The 21,637-nt window shown below is 34.8% G+C and overlaps 1 protein-coding gene across 7 annotated transcripts in view; it reads right to left on the bottom strand.

Annotated features, from left to right (window-relative positions):
* Nucleotides 1-7: 7 nt before the first annotated feature.
* The window catches only part of LOC106873838 (uncharacterized), a 48,875-nt gene continuing 27,245 nt past the window's right edge, over nucleotides 8-21,637 (bottom strand). Inside the window, exons 7-11 of one of the 7 annotated variants that reach the window (XR_016242578.1) lie at nucleotides 19,676-19,744; nucleotides 18,364-18,568; nucleotides 16,292-16,520; nucleotides 5,240-5,327; nucleotides 8-3,890 (exon numbers count right to left, since the gene is read on the bottom strand). Coding sequence is in view for 1 of the 7 variants with exons in the window: in XM_014921349.3 (XP_014776835.1) it covers nucleotides 3,882-3,890; nucleotides 16,360-16,520; nucleotides 18,364-18,568; nucleotides 19,676-19,744 (444 nt within the window). In the remaining 6 variants the exon portion in view is untranslated. The remainder of the gene's footprint in view (nucleotides 3,891-5,239; nucleotides 5,328-16,291; nucleotides 16,521-18,363; nucleotides 18,569-19,675; nucleotides 19,745-21,637) is intronic. The other 6 variants (XR_008264610.2, XR_016242579.1, XR_008264612.2 and 3 more) reach the window with 6 other exon arrangements.

Here is a 21,637-nt window from a genome sequence, read left to right as displayed (position 1 = left end):
TTGTATCTTTTGTTTATTAGTATAATGAATGGATTATGTTTGGGATATAACTGCTTTCTGATATCAAATTTTGTGAGACTTAACATGTGATTTGTTATCACTAAGCTGTGAATAGACTTTAAATAATAGTCATGCTATGACTAACACATGTTTCATTAACTTTCAGGATTGAGTTAACATCTTTCAAAGAGTTACATTAGTTACATATAGATGCTATTAATAGTGTTATTATTACCTAAATATTGTTGAATATATGATTCTTATTGTCTACAGAGTCATGAAATCAATTAATCAATGAAAAAAATTTTCAAAAAAGAGATTTTGAAGACAGATATAATGAGAAACATTCTGATTAGAAACATATATAAATCTAAAAATTTTTTTAATCTTTAAAGATGTAAAAAAAAAATGTTCTTTGAAGGTTTCGATAAATAAGAACCAACAAATGCATGGAATTCCTTTTATGAGATTCACTTTATATGTAACATATCTAAATATCTCTGTGTTCACTTGCCTCAACATCTCATTCTTTTACCTGAATGCCTCCATTCTGTTCAGAAGTCTATGTAGCTGTATTTTAAAGCTATAGTTTTGGCACATTCCTCATAATCATCTATAAGAAAAGACTTTTATCCTAATTGGTAAAAACTAAGCTTTCAGATTAAATAATGTAACAGCTTCTTACATTATATGTAGCTTGTCTGTTATTAAAGTTTTAGCAAATGGCATATAATATATTAGAGACAAAAAATATTTTTCTATTCAAGAAGCAGGAGATATATTAACACATTTGTTAATGGTAACTCATCTATGAAATTTAACAAGGACTTAGCAACTACTACAAAATATATACATAAAATAAAGGGACAGAAATAAAGAAGCTAAAAGATGAAGATTTCTAAAGTTATGTTCATCCATTGATGGTCAGTGTAGTCAATGACTTTGACTATATGAGACTTCAACAGAAGACACATCCATGCAGGGGAACAGAGAATCACTACCCCTGTTTACACTATACCTTCTGTGTGCTTGAACCAGTGAAAGTGGTAGTATTTCATTGTTGTGTGAAACCTGAACCACTGAAATGAAATGAAAGACATAATGCATGTGGTGCCAATAAGTTTCATCCATCAGTAATCAATGAAGACTATCACTGACTATGCAGTACTTCAACAAGAGATGCAGATATAGTATGTCACTAAATTAAATAAATGTGTGTATGTGTCTCAGATTTTTAAAATAATCTCTATAGTACACTTTCTTAGAAAGCTATTTTCTACTTTCATTTGGAATTACATTCTGTTAGAGTGGGGAACCAATAATATTGAGGAGCATAGATGATTTTCAATGTGTAAAGTATATCTAATCAATAACAATTAATAGTATAATCATTATAATAAAAAAAGTAGTCATAAATTAATTAAAGAAACCATATTTTTATTCCTTAATTAAGGATAAGGCCATATATTTTATTGGCGAAGAGAATAGGTTTATGTGATGTTTGTACCTTTCCTGAGGTGAGTAGACTTATCTCCTCAGGAGATTACCTCTTGTTTTTTGTTAGCTATGCTTACAATAATAATGATTTCTAATATTGGCACAAGACTACACTTTTGAAGGAAAGCAAGATTTGTTTATATTGATCTTAGTATTTGGCTGGTACTATATTTTATCAACCCAGGAAGGTTGAAAATCAAAGTTGACTCTGATGAGATCTGAACATGGAATATAAAGTAACAACTAAATCCTTCAGGACATTTTATTTTGCTTGTCACCCTACGAACTCTGCCATGATTTTCAAGATCATGTGGGAGGGCTATAATTAGTTATATCAACTCCAATTGTTGATGGTTTTATTGACTTGGAAAGCAGAAAGGTAAAGTTGACCCTAGTGTAAGTTGAACACAATAAAGGGCCAATCAAGGGATAAAACTAAATGCCACAAGGCATTTTGTCAAGCACTCTACCAGTTCTGTTAACCCACCCACTCATTATTAAGGTAATGACAATAAAGACAGTGAGTAAGCTGGCAGAACATTTAGAGCATTGGAAAAATTGCTTAGTGGTATTTCTTCTAACATTCTGAGTTCAAAACCTGCCAAGGTTAATTTTGCCTTTCATCCTCTTGGGACTCTTGAAATAGAATACCAGCCAAATAATGGACATGATGGTATTGATTAAGCTCCCTTCTCAAAATTATTAGCCTTGTGCCTTATTCAGAAGCCATTGAGATAATGAGGATAACTGATTTTGAGGCTAATTTTGTAAGGAAAGTAATATAATGGACTGAACAGGCCTCAACAATAACAACATTCTGTTGGTGTCATAACTGTGATAGAATTTGTTCCTTTTTTCACTCTAGAAAATAATTTAGATTATTGAACAGATCCATCAGGTCTAATAGGAAAGTTTAGCATAAGTTACAGCCTGATGAATGGAAACTCTTTATTGACTCTTTGAAGAAAAGTCTTCAAGATGCTCTACTGCATAATGATAATAAATATGCTTCCATCTCTGTTGGACACTTAGTGATCATGAAGGAAACATGAAAATTTGGTGTCATTCTTACACAAGATTAAATTCAAAGATCACAGCTAAATGATTTGCAGGAACTTGGAAATAATTTGCAGTTGCTTGGACAACAGTCAAGCTACACAAAGATTCCTTGTTTCTTATGTGAATTGGACAGTAGAATCAGGAGCCTCTATTTGTGTAAAAAAAATATTGGCGAAGTAGGGATATGCTTACATCAGGAATAAAGAATATCCTTTGAGAAAGTTTTGCTCCATCTTTATATAAAACATGGTTTCATGAAGCAATTCATAAAAGCTTTGCCACAGGATGGAGAGGTCTTCAAGTTTTTCTGTAGCAAATGTCCAGGTTGAAGAGGGTGTATTTGCAAGATATAAGGAAACTTGTCAAGGATGAAAATTTTGAAAATTTCTCTTAGTGATTCTTATAAAGATGCCTGGATTAATTTTAACGATGTGATAAAAAAACTTCTAGGGTAATCACAAAGATCCAAACTACAAAGACATAGTGGGAAGAATACTGGAAAATTTGGAGGCTTTGGAATGTAAAATGTGCATTAAAGTTCATTTCCTAAATGCCCATTAGGATTTCTTTCTGGAAAATCTCGGTAATGTGAGTAAAGAGCAAGGAAAAAGGTTTCATTAAGACAGAAAGGAGATGGAAAGAAAATATCAGGGAAGATGGAATGTCAATATGATGTCAATATGAATGTCCAAATGCTCACAAGAGGTATAACTTCCAAGTGGAAAAGAAGAGATTTTCAGGTGCTGAACCAAAGGATGAATGGAAAAATCTACTTTCTCACACTTCAATTGCATTTGTGCCATTTTATTTTGCTAAATAAAGTACCAAATTAATTTTTATTAGTTTCATTTTGTCCTACCGTTTGCAGATTTACCTACAAATTATGGTATATTTTAGCATTAAGTTATGAGAAAACCTTAGGTAAGGGAAAGTGCTTGTTTGATATTTTGAATTAGCACCACAAAAATATATAGAGTAACATACAATTATCAAAACAATTTTCAAAATGTTCCATTTTGTAAACCTATGCAATAAATAAAAAATGCTGATGAAAAGGAATTTTGGAAGCGAGGATATATGATGTCCATATATAAGAAAAGAAATATCTTGGCTTATGTTGCATTCTACGGATTACATAGATTCTAGAAAAAACATGGAATGCATTAGAGAATAAAACGATTTTCTAGAATCTTTGAAAATAATAAAATCGTTTGAAAATAATAAAATCGTTTGAAAACAAAAAAAAAAAACAAAAAAGGGAAAAAGCAATAATATCACATTTTTTCTTTCTTTGGTTTGACTTGGTGATAATGCATCATTCTTTATCAAGGTTTCTGCAAAGAAACAAAATGAAAAGTACAATTTATTATGTAAGTGTGAAAGAGAGAAGTAAATTTCTTTCCAGGACAGAGCAGTTGAAAAGTTTACTTTCCAGTAACATGGTTTAGGGTTCAGTCAACCAAAGCCTTGTGAGTTACTAGCAGATAGTAACTGAAAGAAGCCCATTGTGTATGTATATGCACGTGCATGCACACATGTGAGCTGGTCTATGCGTGTATGTATGTTTGCGTTTTCTTGTCATGACATCCTGTGATTTGTAAATAAGGGTCTACTTCATACAAACAGTGTCATTCATTTCCAATATTCTGCAAAATCATGTCTGACCATGAGGAAATATTACCTAAGTTGGAAACAGGTGACTATTGGCAGCAGGAAGGGTGTATGGCTGGAGAAAATCTGTTTCAATAAATTCCATGAAAAAGTGAACATTAAAATGGTGATGATGATGATGATATAATATAAATTTGTTGAAACGAACTCCTCTGTCTAGTTGTCTATACTGTCCAGATTCAGCTCTTGTCTTTGAGTATCATTTGTGATTTATTTCGCTTTACACCTCAGTGTTGTCCACATAATTGAATACTGTTGTGGAGTGACTCTCCGTCATTTACAGGAAGTCAATCCACAACAGTATTCAGTTATGTGATGAAGAATAAAATATGTCTGAGAATGAAGAATGTGATGAAAAATAAGATATGTCTGAGAATAGTCTTTTATAAGAGCCAAAAAAATTATAAGAGATTTCATTGAGAGCATGGTTTTAGCTTCAAGTATTGGAATTTTTATGGAAGTTGGAAAGATCTCATTTTTGTTTACAGATACCAAAGTATCCCAATTTATTACATGAAAAATACCAGTCAAATTTGTCAAAATCCATCACATAATTTAAAGAACTACTGTAAATATTTGTTCAATGGGAGTTCAATGATTTGACAGACTACAGAGAGAAAGATGTAGCAAGTAGTTATGTTTGGTATGGAAATAATGCTGCATATTACTGAAGAAATTGTTGTTAAGATGCATGTAAATATGATACAGGACTGCACCTTGCAATGCCAACAAATAACTTCTGATCCATGGGATGAGAGACAGAAAAAGTCAAAAACAACCAACTTAGGATTAGATGTTTTTGTATTAGATATGGTCAAAGGCAATAATACTGCATTCACCAGAGCTCTTACAGTAGGTGCATGGTATAAAGAAATAAGTCAATAGTTGACTTCAAATAATGCACATACATAAATGAAATGCATACAGACAGACGAAATAAAATTTTGTTGGAAACAGGAAAGAATGAGGAGAGAAAAAGAGAGAAATTGGTCAAAAACAATGACAATGATACCTGAATAATAAAATCAGGAATGTAGATTCTTTCTCTTTGCTACCTTGCACTTTTATAATATTTATATTTCAGACGATGGCAGTTTATTCTGTGAAAGAGATTGCAAAAGGAAAAAGGAAAAAAAAAGAATCAGAACTTATGATAAAACACCAAGTAGCTGAGATTGCTAAAGTGTTTTGAGATGGGCCTGGGATTTTAGAAAATGTAAAATAGGTATACACATGGCTGTGTGATTAAGAAGCTTGCTTCCAAGCCTTGAGTTCAGTCATAATGCATGCCACCTAAGGCAAATGTTTTCTACTATAACCCCATTACTGACCAAAGCCTTGTGAGTGGACTTGATAGATGGAAACTGAAAGACACCTGTTGAATATGTGTGTGTGTATATATATATATGTGTGTGTGTGTGTGTGTGTGTGTGTATATATATATATATATATATATATATATATATATATATATATATATGTAGGTGTGTGTGTGTGTGTGTGTGTATATATATATATATATATATGAGCAGAATTTAGGTTAGTTGAAATATGCTTGTCACATATTTCAACTAACCTAAATTCTGCTCTAAACACTGCTTTGCGCTAGTGCTCTGTTATGTGTGTGTGTGTATGTGTATATATATATATATATATATATATATAAAGAATAAAAGTTTAGAATGGTACAACAATGCACTATAGAACAAAGAATGGACTATATACCTGTTGTAATTTGGTTATCTATAGTCCGATGATATTTCGGAATAACAATTCCTTCTTCAGATCTTCTTAGCTGGAGTCTCTGCTATATTTTGTAATTCCGAAATATCATCAGACTATAGATAACCAAATTACAAGGGGATATAGCATCATACAACGTGGAAAACAATTGGAGATTTCTGCGGGACAACCTGTTGAGAGCCACCAACCAGATCTGTGGCTGGTGTAAAGTCCCCTCTCGACCCAGAGTAACGTGCTGGTGGAACAAGGAGGTAGACGGGGCTATTAGACAAAAGAAACAGGCTTGGAAGGACTGGAAGAACGGTGGTAGCAGGGAATTGTACCAATCTGCCAGAAGGGAAGCTAGGCGACAGGTTTATTTAGCCAGAGGGGAAGCAGATAAGAAAAGATTTGCCAATGTTCTGCGCCGTGAGGACCAAAGACTCGAGGTATTTCGTGTTGCAAGACAGTGTAGGAGAGAGAATAGTGATGTCGTAGGAGAGAAATGTGTTCGCATGGATGATGGTACGCTTGCACTAAATGAGGCTGCAAAGAAAGAGGTCTGGAGATGCCACTACGATAGATTGCTTAATAAAGAGAATGAGAGCCTGCCGTACGTCGACCCAACAGGGACCAGCTATCCAAGTTGACAGTACCAGGGTAGATAAAGCAATTAAGAGTATGAAGACAGGGAAAGCCCCCGGCCCATCAGGAATCACTGCAGAGATGCTCAAAATATCTGGCAGTGTTGGCTACAGCCTAGTCACCCGTATTACGAACCAGGTGATACATGAAGGAGTCATACCCAATGACTGGTGTAGCAGCACCATAGTCAACTGCTACAAAGGTAAAGGTAACGCTTTAGATACAAATAATTACAGAGGCATCAAGCTGTTAGATCAGGTTATGAAAGTTACGGAGAGGGTCATAGCCCAACTAATTAGGGAGCGAATCAATTTAGATGAGATGCAGTTTGGGTTCGTGCCAGGTAAAAGCACCACTGATGCCATATTTCTAGTGAGACAGCTGCAGGAGAAATACCTAGCCAAGGATAAACCTCTGTACCTGGCCTTCGTTCACATGGAAAAAGCCTTTGACAGGGTCCCCCGATCCCTTATCTGGTGGTCAATGAGGAAACTTGGGATAGAAGAATGGTTAGTGAGAGCTGTGCGAGCCATGTACAGAGATGCTGCCAGTAAGATGAGGGTTGGAAATGAGTACAGTAATGAATTCCAGGTAGAGGTAGGGGTCCACCAAGGTTCCGTCCTTAGTCCCCTCCTATTTATCATAGTCCTCCAGGCGATCACAGAGGAATTCAAGACAGGTTGCCCCTGGGAGCTCCTCTATGCTGATGACCTTGCACTAATTGCGGAGTCACTATCAGAACTAGAGGAGAAGTTTCAGGTGTGGAAGCAAGGACTAGAATCGAAGGGCCTTAGAGTCAACCTAGCAAAAACCAAAATCCTAATAAGTAGGAAGGTAGATAAAACACAAACCCCTTCAGATAGATGGCCCTGCTCGGTATGTAGAAAAGGAGTAGGTAGTAACTCTATAAGATGTACCCGGTGCAAGCTATGGACACATAAGAGGTGCAGCAATATCAAAGGCAGATTAACTACGAAGTTAGTTTTTGTATGTGGCAGATGTTCAGGTGCAATAAACACTGTAAACAAACAGGAAACAACTTCTATCTCATTCCAGGGAGAAAAACTAGAGGTAGTTGATAGCTTCCGCTATCTGGGTGACCAAGTTAGTAGTGGGGGTGGGTGCACTGAATATGTAGCTGCTAGAATAATAGCCTGGGCAAAGTTTAGAGAGCTCTTACCCCTGCTGGCGACAAAGGGACTCTCACTCAGAGTAAAAGGCAGACTGTATGACGCATGCGTACGAACAGCCATGCTACATGGGCTGTGACTGCTGAGGACATGCGTAAGCTCGCAAGGAATGAAGCCAGTATGCTCCGCTGGATGTGTAATGTCAGTGTGCATACCCATCAGAGTGTAAGTATCTTGAGAGAAAAGCTGAACATAAGAAGCATCAGTTGTGGTGTGCAAGAGAGACGATTGCGCTGGTATGCACATGTGGTGAGAATGGATGAGGATAGCTGCGTGAAAAAGTGCCACACCCTAACAGTTGAGGGAACCCGTGGAAGAGGTAGGCCCAGGAAGACCTGGGCTGAGGTGGTGAGGCAAGACTTTCGAACATTGTGCCTCTCCGAGGCGATGACTACTGACCGAGACCTTTGGAAATGTGTTGTGCGTGAGAAGACCCGGCAAGCCAAGTAAGATCGTTGCCAGTGCCCCTGGACTGGCTCTTGTGCGGGTGGCACATGGGATGCACTATTTTGAGCGTGGCCGTTGCCAGTACAGCCTGACTGGCCCTCATGCAGGTGACACGTAAAAGCACCCACTACACTCTCGGAGTGGTTGGCGTTAGGAAGGGCATCCAGCTGTAGAAACTCTGCCAAATTAGATTGGAGCCTGGTGTTGCCATCTGGTTTCACCAGTCCTCAGTCAAATCGTCCAACCCATGCCAGCATGGAAAGAGGATGTTAAACGATGATGATGATGATGATATAGTCCATTCTTTGTTCTATAGTGCATTGTTGTACCATTCTAAACTTTATTTTTTACAAACAATACACAATGCTTCAAGCGAACTACAATACTCTCCTATATATATATATATATATATATATATATATATATATATATATATATATATATATATATATATATATATATATATATATATATATATATCTGTTATTTGTGTGTACACTTGTCTTGACATCATGTGATGATTGCAAATGAGCATCACTGTCATACAAACAAAGTTGTTAATTTTCAGTCTACCCTGGTGAAGAATTACCTTGCTTAGAAACAGGTCAGGACTAGCAATGGAAAGAGTGTCTGGCTGTAGGAAATCTGCCTCAACAAATTCTGTCTGAACTATGCGAGCACGGAAAAGTGGATGTTAAATGATAATGGTGATGATGACCATGAAAATTGTAACTCTGTTGATGAAAGTGTATCAGGATCACTAGATGTCAGTCTTGAAGGTATTATGAATGATGTAGCTACAGTCATAAACAACATGATGAGTAACATTCAGTTGTTAAGAATTGATATCACTGCAGAGTTAGTAGGATGTGACAGAGATAGCATGACAGCTTTGGTTTATATGGGAAAAAAAATCTTAGATGGTCAACATAAACTGGAGACAATAAATTGTTCTGAGCGGTTGGATTAGAAGTGTTCTACTGTTTCTGCCAACTTGTCAGTCTTAAGGATTTGTTTCCATATCTCAATGACATTGGTAAACTCAATCTGTTGCTTAGTTTAACACCACTACTTGGCCCATAGGTGCCTTTAATGGAGTTTATTTTCGTGAAAATATTTAAGCCTACTCATTAGTCTAACTTCCTCCTACTGGTCATATAGGCCCTGAAAATGTTTGTGAGTCCAGCTCTTCCCTCCTTAGATTAAGCTGTTAAAAAACCCCAACAATACTTTTAGGTACTGATGTGCCTGTGTGGTTAAGAAGTTTGCTTCCCAATCATATAATTTTTGGTTTCAGTCCCACTGCATGGCACCTTGGGACAGTCTCTTTTACTATAGTCGTGAACTGAAAGAAGCCCATTGTTTATGTGCATGTACACTTATCTTGGCATCATGTGATGATAGTACATGAGCATCACTGTCACACAAGCAATGTTAGGTATGTATAGGTATATAAGTATATGTATGTGAGGGAGTGTTTGAGTCTCCATTTCTTAACATCATGTGTTAGTTGTAAAAATATAGAGTGTCACTCATTTTCAAAATTCTGTGAAAACATGTCTGACCATAGGGAAATATTAGCTTGCTTGGAAATGAGTGAGGATTGGTGACAGAAAGGATATCTGGCTGTAGAAAATCTACCTCAATAAACTCCATCCAGACTCTTAGTAGATACTAAAATGATGATGACACTGATGCGCACAACAATTAAATTTTTAAACAGGGATCAGGGTTAATATTTGCAGAAGAGCTATACTGAACTACTGCAATCTCAGCAGAAAGTAAAACTTAGTTGGCTTCAATAAGACTGAAATCTACAAAACTGGAAAACAAAGCCAAATACTGGAATATCTAAGCTATGTTTACCAAGGAATATAAACCATATTGATTTTACCAGACCTGCAAAGTCATAGGTATAGCCTCTTCTCTTGACTAAGTCATAAAGAAAAAAATCTCACTACATTTAAAATATTCACTAAGGCAGCAAATTGGCAGAGTTGTTAGAGTGATGGACAGAATGCTTTGTGTTGTTTGTTCCAGCTCTCCACAATCTGAGCTCAAATCCTGTCATGGTCAACTTTGTCATTCTTCCTTTCTGGGTCAATAAAAAAGTACCAATCCAAGGCAGTGGATTAGTGGAACTGTAAAAATGTCAAAACTAGATGACCTTGTGGAGGTTCTTTGTAGTCTGAGTTCAAATACCACCAAGGCCTACTTGGGTGTAGACTTAACCTGTCACCTGGTTTAACAGTGTCACCTCACATCCTGGAAACTTTAGCAGAATCTGCTCTGCTGCAAGCTTTTGGGTCAGATTTCCTATTTGAGGATCCTATCTTCTCTCCCTCCCACCAGTTTCAAAGACCTTGTAAAAGCCATGGACACTTTCTTCCCTTCTAACTAAAAATTAAAAACAAAAACACATAATAACTGGATTGGAACTCAAAATGTAAAGTACCAGAACAAATGCTGCAAGGCATTTTTCAGCTAAACTAATGATTCTACCAGCTCACCATTGGAAATAGAGGTAACTCGAATGTGGAATCTAAAAACAGAAACAATTCCTAGTAGGTGCCTTAGGTATAATAAAAAAATATTCAGACAAATACATAACAAAAACACCAGGACTTACAAATATATATAACATACAAAAAATTGCACCACTGGGCACTGCACACATACTACGCAAAACACTTTCAATACAGTAACCATAAGAGCATCACAGCACATACCCAAGGCACACAGAGCTGCGCTCGGTAGTGAAGTGAAAGCACGTTATAAAAATAAAACTACTGAACAACAACAATAATAATAATAATAATAACAATCCTTTCTACTACAGGCACAAGGCCTGAAATTTTAGAGGGAGAAGGTAAATTGAATATATTAACCTCAGTGTTCAACTGGTGCTTACTTCACTGACCCTGAAAGGATGAAAAGCAAAGTCAACATGAGCGAAACTTGAACTCAGACTATAAAAGATGGACAAAATGCCACTAAGTTTTTTGTCCAGCATGCTAACAGTTCAGCCAGTTTGCCCAGTGTGGTAATGAGTCTGCCAGCTCGCTGCCTTAATAATAATAATAATAATAATAATAATAATAATAATAATAATAATTGTTTCAAATATAGGTACAAAGCCAGCAATTTTATGGGGTGGGAGGTAGCTGATAACATCAACCCTCTTACTTGACTGGTACTTCATTTTATTGAACCTGAAAGGATGGAAGGCAAAGCTGACCTTGGAACTAATTGAACTCAGAATCTAAAGATCTGGAAGAAATATTGCCAAGCATTTCATCTGATGCACTAACAATAATAATCTGCTGATGATATATGCATCTCTGATAACAAGCAGAAGTAGTGGGGTAGCATCAATGCCCTGATGCAGTATCACTCAGTGGCTCTCATGGCTTTTGATCTTAACTGATTGGAAGTGTTATCATGTACATGTTTTGTCTTGGTATAAAAAATGGGTTACAGCAAATAGTCTGCTCAATATCACAGATTTACTTGTTAGTTGCTTGACCTTAACCAGTTGAGCATGTCCCTTAATGGATGACAATATGTGTTGAGAAAAATTCTTGGGGCTTCACCTCTGGAAACATGGGTGTTTCGTTCAACATCCTTAAACAAACCTTGTTCAGGGGCCTTTTGAGCAGGATAGGTTAGCTGACCTAAATAGAATTCTAACTGAGCCCCCCTTGCAAGGTCATGCGCTGTTTATCCTGATATGAGATCACCATGTCACACATATATGGTTGTGATGCATGTGCCTGGTGCACACTCATCAGACAAGTAGTCATGGTGGGTATATTGGGTTTTATATATTTGTACACCAGTGTCACTCTGGTGGCATGCACTGCTCTCTCACTCAATAATGATAATAATAATAATAATAATAATAATAATAATAAACAACCATTAATGCAGTAAAATAACAGTACTAAAATATATCACAGCATATACTTAAGACATACAGAGCTATGCTCAGTAGCACAGTGAAAGCAGGCAATAAAAATAAGATTATTGAATGACAATAATAAAAGTTTGAAGTCTTTGATGGGATTGGGGAAATAAATCTTGAAAAACAGAAAGCAGAAAAACAAACAACCATCCAAAACAAAACTATTTAGAAGATACGAACAAAGTTTTACAATAGTTATCCAACTGTGGGCAAAATGGGGTTGTTCATTGACAAGATTCAGAATTAAATTAGAATTAAAACTGTTTGCTGAGATCATGTAGTGGTTACAACATAACAATGTCACAAAGCAAGATGTGGCTATTGTGGCTTTTGCTTTATGACAACATTTCTTCCAGTTCTTTACACTCTGAGTTCAAATCTGCCAAGGCCAAATTTACCTTTCACATCTCTGGAGTCAATAATACAATGTACCAGTCAAGTACTGGGGTCAATTGTACTGACTAATCCCTTCTCCTTAAAACTGCTAGCCTTGTACCAGCATTTGAAACCCATTATTATTATTTGTATACAAGATAGTGAACTGGCAGAATTGTTAACATATCGATTTTACTTGTTTAGAGAAATTTCTTCCAACTTTATGTTCTGAGTTCAAATGCTGCTTAGGTTGTACCTATAGTAAAACAATTTAAGGTAACGAGCTGACAGAATTGTTAGTATGCCAGACAAAATGCTTAGTGACATTATGTCTGTCTTTACATTCTGAGTTCAAATTCTGCTGAGGTTGACTCTACCTTTTATTGTTTTGGAGTCAGTGAAATAAGTACCAGTTGAGCACTGAGGTTGATGTAATCAAGTAGTCCTCCTCACAAAATGTCAGGCCTTGTGCCTATAGTGGATAGGATTATTATTCATATACTTCTTAACAGTGGTAAACATTGATAATTCTTTCTACTGTAGACACGACTTGAAATTTTGGTAGCAGGCATTAGTTGATTACATCTGTAGGATAAAGGCAGTTGATTTCTGTAGGTTATTTTCATGCAATAGACTAGTGTTTGATTCACAGAAGGATCTCTCATTCACTTAAATCTACAGAAACTGGTCTAAAAGCCTTTGTGGATTAATTTGAACTTTCAACCTTAAAATGGCACCATTCACTATTTCTGACAGAAAGAAATAAACAACCAAAATCTCCAGAGGTGTCTACAGCAAAGTATCAATTACTGCTACAGAATACAAGTATAATAGAGGAAAACAGTGGAAAAGATGACACCAAAGAAAGATATCGAAGCTCTTACCTGAGACACCACAAAAAACTTAATTACATATTTGTATTCATGTGCTCAATATGCACTTGTAGGATAGTGCAAAAAGTATGATAAATGTATACTTATGGTTTACTAACTACACTATTAGAGCCATATCATAGTTTCATACTAGTATCCAAGTGCATAGCAAGAAATTTGTTTCACTTTACATTTTGCTATTTATCAGAGTTAGTTTCTTTGTTATTTTTAAAGCTGGTAACCTATCTAAAATATAATTAGGGGCTTTATATTATGCCACAATTATCTGATAAGTGCTATTATTAAAAAAGCAAACAAATACAGCATTATGTAATAAATGCTTAGATGATAATATTGCTTCTATAAACAGAGCTGTTTGTCATGCTATTGTCTATTTTTCCACATGTTGTGTTCTTTCTGTCCTACCTTTGATTTATATATATATATATATATATATATATACTGATAGTACACTGTCTTAAAATTTCAATATTTGTATGTTAAAGCAGAGCAATGACTGTAATACTAAAGTAATCAACATGCACCAAACTGGTTAGGTACTGCTGTTTAGTTGCAGCAGTCTCTCCCTCTACCAGGTTATGCCTACAGATTGATTTAATTACGAAACAAAGTGTGTGCTTACATTTTAGCTTCAATTACAAGCATTTGCATTAAACTGAATGTTAGACCATTTATTTGCACTAAATGATTTATGTCTTGAATAGAGGTGAAGCACATACCCAGAAAAACCTTCAACATTCCACTTTCTCTACTAAACTGTTTTCTGATTTCCTTCTCATCCCACATCCTCACAGAATATGATCACCTTCTTGCTGCTAGTAGTCTATAAATATTAACAAATATGAACAATTTAGTCTTGAGCAAGTATCTTCTACTATAGCCTCAGGCCAATCAAAGCCTTGCGAGTGAATTTGGGAGATGGAAACTGAAAGAAGCCCATCATATGCATGCATACATCATATATGTGTATGTCTGTGTTTGCGTATGCTTATGCCTCCTTGTCTTGACATCACATAATAGTTGTAAATGAGTGTCACTGTCTTACAAGCAGTGTCATTTGTTCAAGGGAAACATATTTGGATATGGGGAAATATTACCTTATATGGAAACAGGTGAGGGTTGGCAACAGGAACAAGCATCCAGCCATAGAAAATCTGCCTCAGTAAATTCTGTCCATCTCATACAAGTATGGAAATAATGATGATGAAATCTTTTGAGAGTAAAATAGTCATGGTATGCACAATTTTGATTAGGTCCCTATTCAATTACTAGTTTTACGTTAATTTTTCTAACTCATGCCAGCATTGAAAAATGGATTTTAAAATGATGATGATGATGACTGCATAAAATAATATTAAACAACTATCTCCAATCCACTAAATTTGAAAAATTTGAAAATTACAACTTAGTCAATTTATTAGAAAAGTATTCATGTCATGTTTCATTAAAATGAAATTAAAATTTTCCAATTCTAAAATATATTAATATTGGATCAGCTAGCTAACCACTCTCAAATGCTATGTCTTATCTCTGGCAGGTAAAAAAAAAGACAAAACAAATCACACATTTTGGGGATTATTTCCACTATGGGCAAGTGCCTTTTACTATAGCTTCAGGCTGACAAATGTCTTGCAAGTGCAATTGATAAACAGAATATGTATCGAAACCCATTATATGTATATGTATAATGGCGTGAGCACACACACACACACACACACACACACACACACACTATTGTAGTCATGGCTAGTGCTGATGATGTGTGTAAGGCACCCATGCTGGTGACACGTAAAAGGCACCTGTGCTGGCGACACAGAAAAGACACCCAGTACATTCTATGGAGTAGTTAGTGTTAAAAAAGCCATCCAACCATAGAAACCAAGCCGAAATAGACCGGAGCCTGGTACAGCTTTCTGGTTTATCAGTTCTAGTCAAACTGTCTTAACCATGCCAGCATGGAAAAACGGATGCTATATGATGATGATGATGATGATGATGATGACAACATATATGCACAAGGACTTTTGGTTTCATACCCAGATATGTATTTAGCCTACCAAGGTTGGTAGGACTCAAAGTTATGATGAAGGCAACTAGCCTAGGAGATAGAGGATTCTAATAAGAAGGCCTGAAGTATGTTTATTGAATTTGTAACAAAATTTGCATCAACTTCCTGCTATGAACATTTCCAAAAAGTGTGGCTAATCTTACACAAGCCTTCACCACTGAAAACAAATCATCTGTGTAGGTAGGCAAATAGCGATGCTGTTGGATTCTTACATGTTGAGATTGATGAGAGAATCCATTACACACACACACACATAGCAGGTTAAATAAATTATGCCTAATTCATGCAAGCATGGATAAAATAAATGTTAAAATGATGATGATGATGTCTAAATATAAAACACACTTCTAGGTTATGATTAAACTCAGGGATATTTACAACTATTTATAACATGGTAAAAACCATACCAAATCAGACTGGAACTCAGTGCAGCTCTCCAGCTTACCAATTCCAGTCAAACCATCTAACCCATGCCAGTAGATGCTAAAGGATGATGATGATGATGATGGTTAGAATGATTTTATTCACTATATCATGGAACCAGCTTACTATTAGAAAATACCATGTTATTAAAAAGGGTCAAAAGAAATAAGACTTAAAACCTTAATGATCTATAAGAGATGGGAAATGATAACAGATTTAGAGATTATGGTTTTATCAGTTTGGAATATAATCCAAAAGGAGTATTTAGATCTAGGTTTTGTTGGGTTTTAGTGTAGTTTAGAATTAGTTTTAGAAAGGATAATCCTAGGATACTTACAACAATAGAGTTTGATGTCGAGACTAAGGCATTGCATTGTGAATCACTAATCACTCATAATGACTGACCTGTGTTCGGGTTAGCAATCGCCGCATAGCTGAAAACAGCTTCCTTAGGATCTGGCAGATAATTACTATGCAGAGGAATATTGCATATCCAGCATACATAAATAACGAGATGTATCTTGGTGGCAGCCACAGTGTCATATACTTGATATTCCCATTGTCATCTAAAATAAAGAGAGAAGAGAACAACATTTGTAGAATGAATTAATAGATTTATAAACATTACTGATCATAGAAGGATTATTCTACTTTATTAGCCATTTTGATATCAACCCTCCTGAGACTATTCTTGATTCTATGATACAAAATGCCTGTTTTAAAATAATTTAAATTAAGACCTTCCATCAAAATTTCTTGTTAATTTATGTTCCAAACATCAGCTTAATAATGACAAAATTATTTTACTAAATACTTCATTATTTTCAAAAACTAATTAAAATAAAGGCAGTGTATTCCAAGAGAAATAAGGTAACAAAAGGGTTAACACTGGCTGCAAAGTTACATTTTCTCTCAATTCACTCATGGAAGTTTCAGATAATATACAAGAGAGAAGGCCCTAGCTTGGAAACAGAAATTTTCAAGTGGTGATCTAAAAAATAATATAACTCATTCTCCACCTACCCACATATAGGTTATTAATGACAAGGGTAGTTAGGTTTAAAAACCCCAGCTCAAGACCAAGATCTAATTTGTGGATACACATTAAATCAATCCACAAAAATCCACAAAAATCAGGCTAGAGCACAGCTAAATGATACAAATAGCAGCAGAAAACCAAAGTTGAAGTTACCTGTGTAGACCTCAAACATTGTGAAAAATTTGCAAATTGAGAACAGAAATGAGAAATAAAAAACAAGTTAGGAGTCAGATAAATTTGCAAAAGCAACAATTCATTAGCTGTGTCTACACTTCCTCACATTCAGTCAATGGGTTATGTGCAAATTGGGTTGCAAAATTTTCTGTTCTACCTTGGTTCAGCTTTCTTAGTAATTCTTTATTTTGGCATTTCACCTAATTCCAACACAACCTATAAAGTCATGCTCATCTGGTTCGAAGTTTTTTGACAGTTTCAGTAGAGCTGGTGCCACAAAAAAGTAAAGTGTGTACAGGATACTTTTTTTTACAGGGTATTAGGAAGGGCATCCAACTGTAGAAACTATGCCAAAGCAGATACTGAGCTTGACGCAGCCCCCTGACTTATTAAATCCAATTGAACCATCAAATCTATGTCACTATGGAAAATGGTTTTAAATGATCTTGATGATATTCTTTGCATCACTTCTGCTGTGGCTCTCTCATTACTCTGTATGTTTTCCATACATTTAGATGTCTTCACTTAGGTAACAAACAATTTGTTAAATTTTATATACAAAAGCTCCAATTTTAACCTCTTTTATCTTAAGTGCTGGAGTAAGATGACCCGAATCAGTATGACAGAGAAGATAATCCTGACTAGAAAACCAACAATATGAATAGGTTATGACTAACAGACAATACCAAACCTAAATGTGTACAGTGCATTCAAGAGTTGCATTTCAGTACTAGGAGGGAATTTAGAGGAGACTAGGTTCTTCAAATGCATTTCCTAATGATAATAACTGAAACTTATTTTCAACACTTTCTCATCTGAACAAATAACATTCCAGTATATTTGATGGATAACAGCTATGTTTATACATATCTAAACTTCATTTAACACTGACCCTCTTGCATTAACTCTGTCATATACCTTCTACATTCTCATCAACATTAACAGAAGTGGAGAGGAGAAAACTTTTCAGATATCTTCAGTTTAATTCAAGTCTATTTTTAACTGTATATTTACTTCTTACATACTGTACCACTTTACCAAGTTATTTACTTAATTCCTATGTGAAACCTTAGTAGTTAGACTTTAAATCAACATTTACTATAAACGGGCATGCGACAAAGAACAAAAAGTAAAAAGTAAATCTCTTATAAGTACTATATTTTTTCACAGAAGTTTAAAAATAATATATTACTTACTTATAACCAGAACACCATAACCCATCTTAGGTTCACCCATCCGATAGCTGCAGGTAGGCACCATAATCTCAACTAAAGTACTTTTCTCATCAGAATTGATTTCAATATAGTTTTCTTCTGATGTGAGGTCACGTTTTGTCACAGGCCAGTAATCACCATCATCATTTTCTTGTGACAAGCAATCCTCACACAAGAATAAATTTGCCTACATAAAGGGAAAATAGAATTTTGTTTATTGATGAAATATGCACAACTCCCTCTACCTCTGTTAGCTTTTAATTTCATTTTTGGTGAATCAGTTAAACTTTATTAGATATGTTTGTTTTGCTTCTATTTTTTTCATTTTATTGTTAAATGTATAACATTAAAATCTCAATTCTATCTATGCTGAAATATCTTTCTTAGCTAACCTCTGTACTGGCTGTCCAAACTTTACATCCACTAGCAAGCTCACAGACAAAATAGGTGCTGTAATTTTGGTAAAAGAGACAGAACAAAACTCCAAAATTAACAAGCTATAGTTTGCAACTATGGCATTTTTTACATTTGGTAATTAACCTTTTTATGATAATATATATATATAGGTGCATGTATGACTGTGTAGTTAACAAGCTCATTTGGCAACCATGTAAAATAATTGTAAAAGAAATTGCCTTTCAAAACATAGATATTATGGCAGACATTTAGTAGTCATGAGAAAACATAGGTCAGTAAGGGACATAAAAAAGTAGTAAAATCCAATCTTTCCAACAGAATTTTTACTATCTGAATCATCTGAGAGATGTATTAAGATATTATTAGAATATGGTTATACAGGAACTGAGAGTTGCTACTGCAAACAAGAGTGAAAGGATGACAGCGAGTGAAGTTCGGTTACCTGGAGATTAGTTTTAAGGCCCACATCTGATCACTATGAACTGCAAGAAAACAGCCAAAGAGAATGGTACTAAATTGAGATCATATTGAAATATTGTCCAACCCATGTCAGTATGGAAGATGGATGTTAAATGATGATGAATAAATATGTAGATCATCAGGTCATGAAAGTTTCTGCCAAATTCAATAGTGAATTATTCTTTCATATACTGTAACAGGATTGAAGAGAAGTAAAGTGTGTGAAAAGAGAATAATATAATGTATATCCTGAAATAAAGTCATTTTATTTACAGCAGGAAACAGCTGTATATCTTAACATAATATTGATTTTCATTGCAAGAGACAAACTTTTTAATTGTTATAAAAGAAATCATGTTAGAAATCAAGCAGTAGGGAATAAGATATATTAAAAGAAAATAATGTAAAACAAAATTACCTTGTGCCAGTGACCAGATATGACCATGTGTGGTCGAATGGGCTTCAATAGCTGCAACACATAGGAATACTAAAATGATACTTTCATAGCAAACTGAACATTTTGGGTACAAAATATGACAAAAAGAAAAGGGAGGAAGCAGAAGCAGCTTTTTTAGCAAAATATCATCTAAGGGTCAGGATAGGCAAAGAGAATTTCCACATGGAATAGGAAGTGCTTAGTGCTGTTTAGTGTCATGAAGTAGACATTCAGTTAGTAATGCAGAGTATAAAGGCATAAATATTGCATTAGTAGAAAATACTTCAAGCAGGCATAGTCTGACTTAGACAACGTGATATATTTTAGCCAGATAAGTGACCCAAGCATGATAACGGGAATTGCTTCTTAAAAAAATAAAAATGATAATACCTCAATAAAGCAATGCAACATTACTCAACCCAAACACAGAACATCCAAGACAACACTGTTCAATCCAGCCACCAGATAAAACAATGATGTAACACTTCACCTGAAACATTAGGCAACATAACTTTGTTTCTCCCAAAGATCAATTAACTTGCTACTGCTCCAACTAATAACTTAATAATTATTTGTGACAATACCTTAATTAAATAAAAAAAACAAACAATGTTTTAATTATTGAGATTAACTAGTTACTGTGAAAACATTGTATTTGATAATTTCAAATAAGAAGTAATTGTAATAAAACCTGAATTCAAAATATAGAAACAAATTCAATCTTTTAAAAATCAGATTAATGAAAAATAAATAAAAAAACAAGTTATCATATTAAGAATATATCAGTTAACGTATTTCCTAATGTATGTAATCTTCTGAAAGTAATTTGATGACAGTGATATTTTTTTATATGCTGGTATCTCACAGAAAAATATTCATGTTTTTGGCTTATGAGTATTCTATAAAAAAATTAAAAAAATAAATAAATAAACATGTGTGACTAGATATACATGTGTATACATATATGTGTGTCTGCATGTATGTGTGAGTATACACACACACACACACACAAATGAATCTATGAAGCATAGCATCTATGAAGCATAGCATCTATGAAGCATTCTTGAGAAATACTTTTATTTAAATATATCAATAAGCCCACTTACAGTTTGCATATGTACCTCTCCCTCCTTTCTAATACCATTCCTCTGTCTTAAACCCCATGTAACTCAATCTATCCCTATCCATTCATTAACTTCCCCTACAAACTTTTTTTATCATCAATTATTTGTCTATATTTACAAGAGTTTGCAACTCTCATTGAAAAAAGATAATAGCAATAGAATATTATAGTGATGCTTCATTCCCTAACCGGACAGGCATATAACAACATGGTAGTCAAAACTTGGGATCTTTAGTGAGACACAAACCTTTATGTATAAATGTACCTGATGAGACCTAGACTGCAAAATTGATGCAACACATGTTCAAAGGAGTCTCATCCATAAGGGATAGTAGCAGGATGGGTCAAAATGGCTGTTGTACAAAATAAAAAATAAAGATTAATACCAAATCCATCTTCTCATTACTTAAGCAATTATTATTATTATTATCTCAACTAACACTGTGGAATTCCTGAAGTAGATCCAATGGAAACACACCCCGACAGTGGATGACATCAGGTAGCCCAAACTGTGCCAGTGCTCTACTCAGCACTTCAACACCCTAATCAACATATACCCATTCATCCAAAAATATTAAATATGCATGTGTGTGTGTATATATATATATATATATATAAGAAGGTAAAAAGAGAGAAAATAGAAAACTTTTGACAATGCAGAGAGTTTGATAAAACCTTTATATTTCAGGCACAAAAGCACATATTTGTAAGAAAAAAAAAACAGTCTAAGTAAAGTCCAGTTTTCTCAAACTGTTCATTTCTTCTGAAGATGGGCCTTCGTGTCTGAAACATAAAGATTCTATTAAACTTTCCGCATTGTC

This window comes from Octopus bimaculoides, chromosome 7 (assembly GCF_046866305.1).
Source record: "Octopus bimaculoides isolate indiv1 chromosome 7, ASM4686630v1, whole genome shotgun sequence".
Taxonomy (NCBI): domain Eukaryota; kingdom Metazoa; phylum Mollusca; class Cephalopoda; order Octopoda; family Octopodidae; genus Octopus; species Octopus bimaculoides.
Note: the sequence above shows the minus strand (reverse complement) of the source record. Positions and strands in the feature narration are given on the sequence as shown.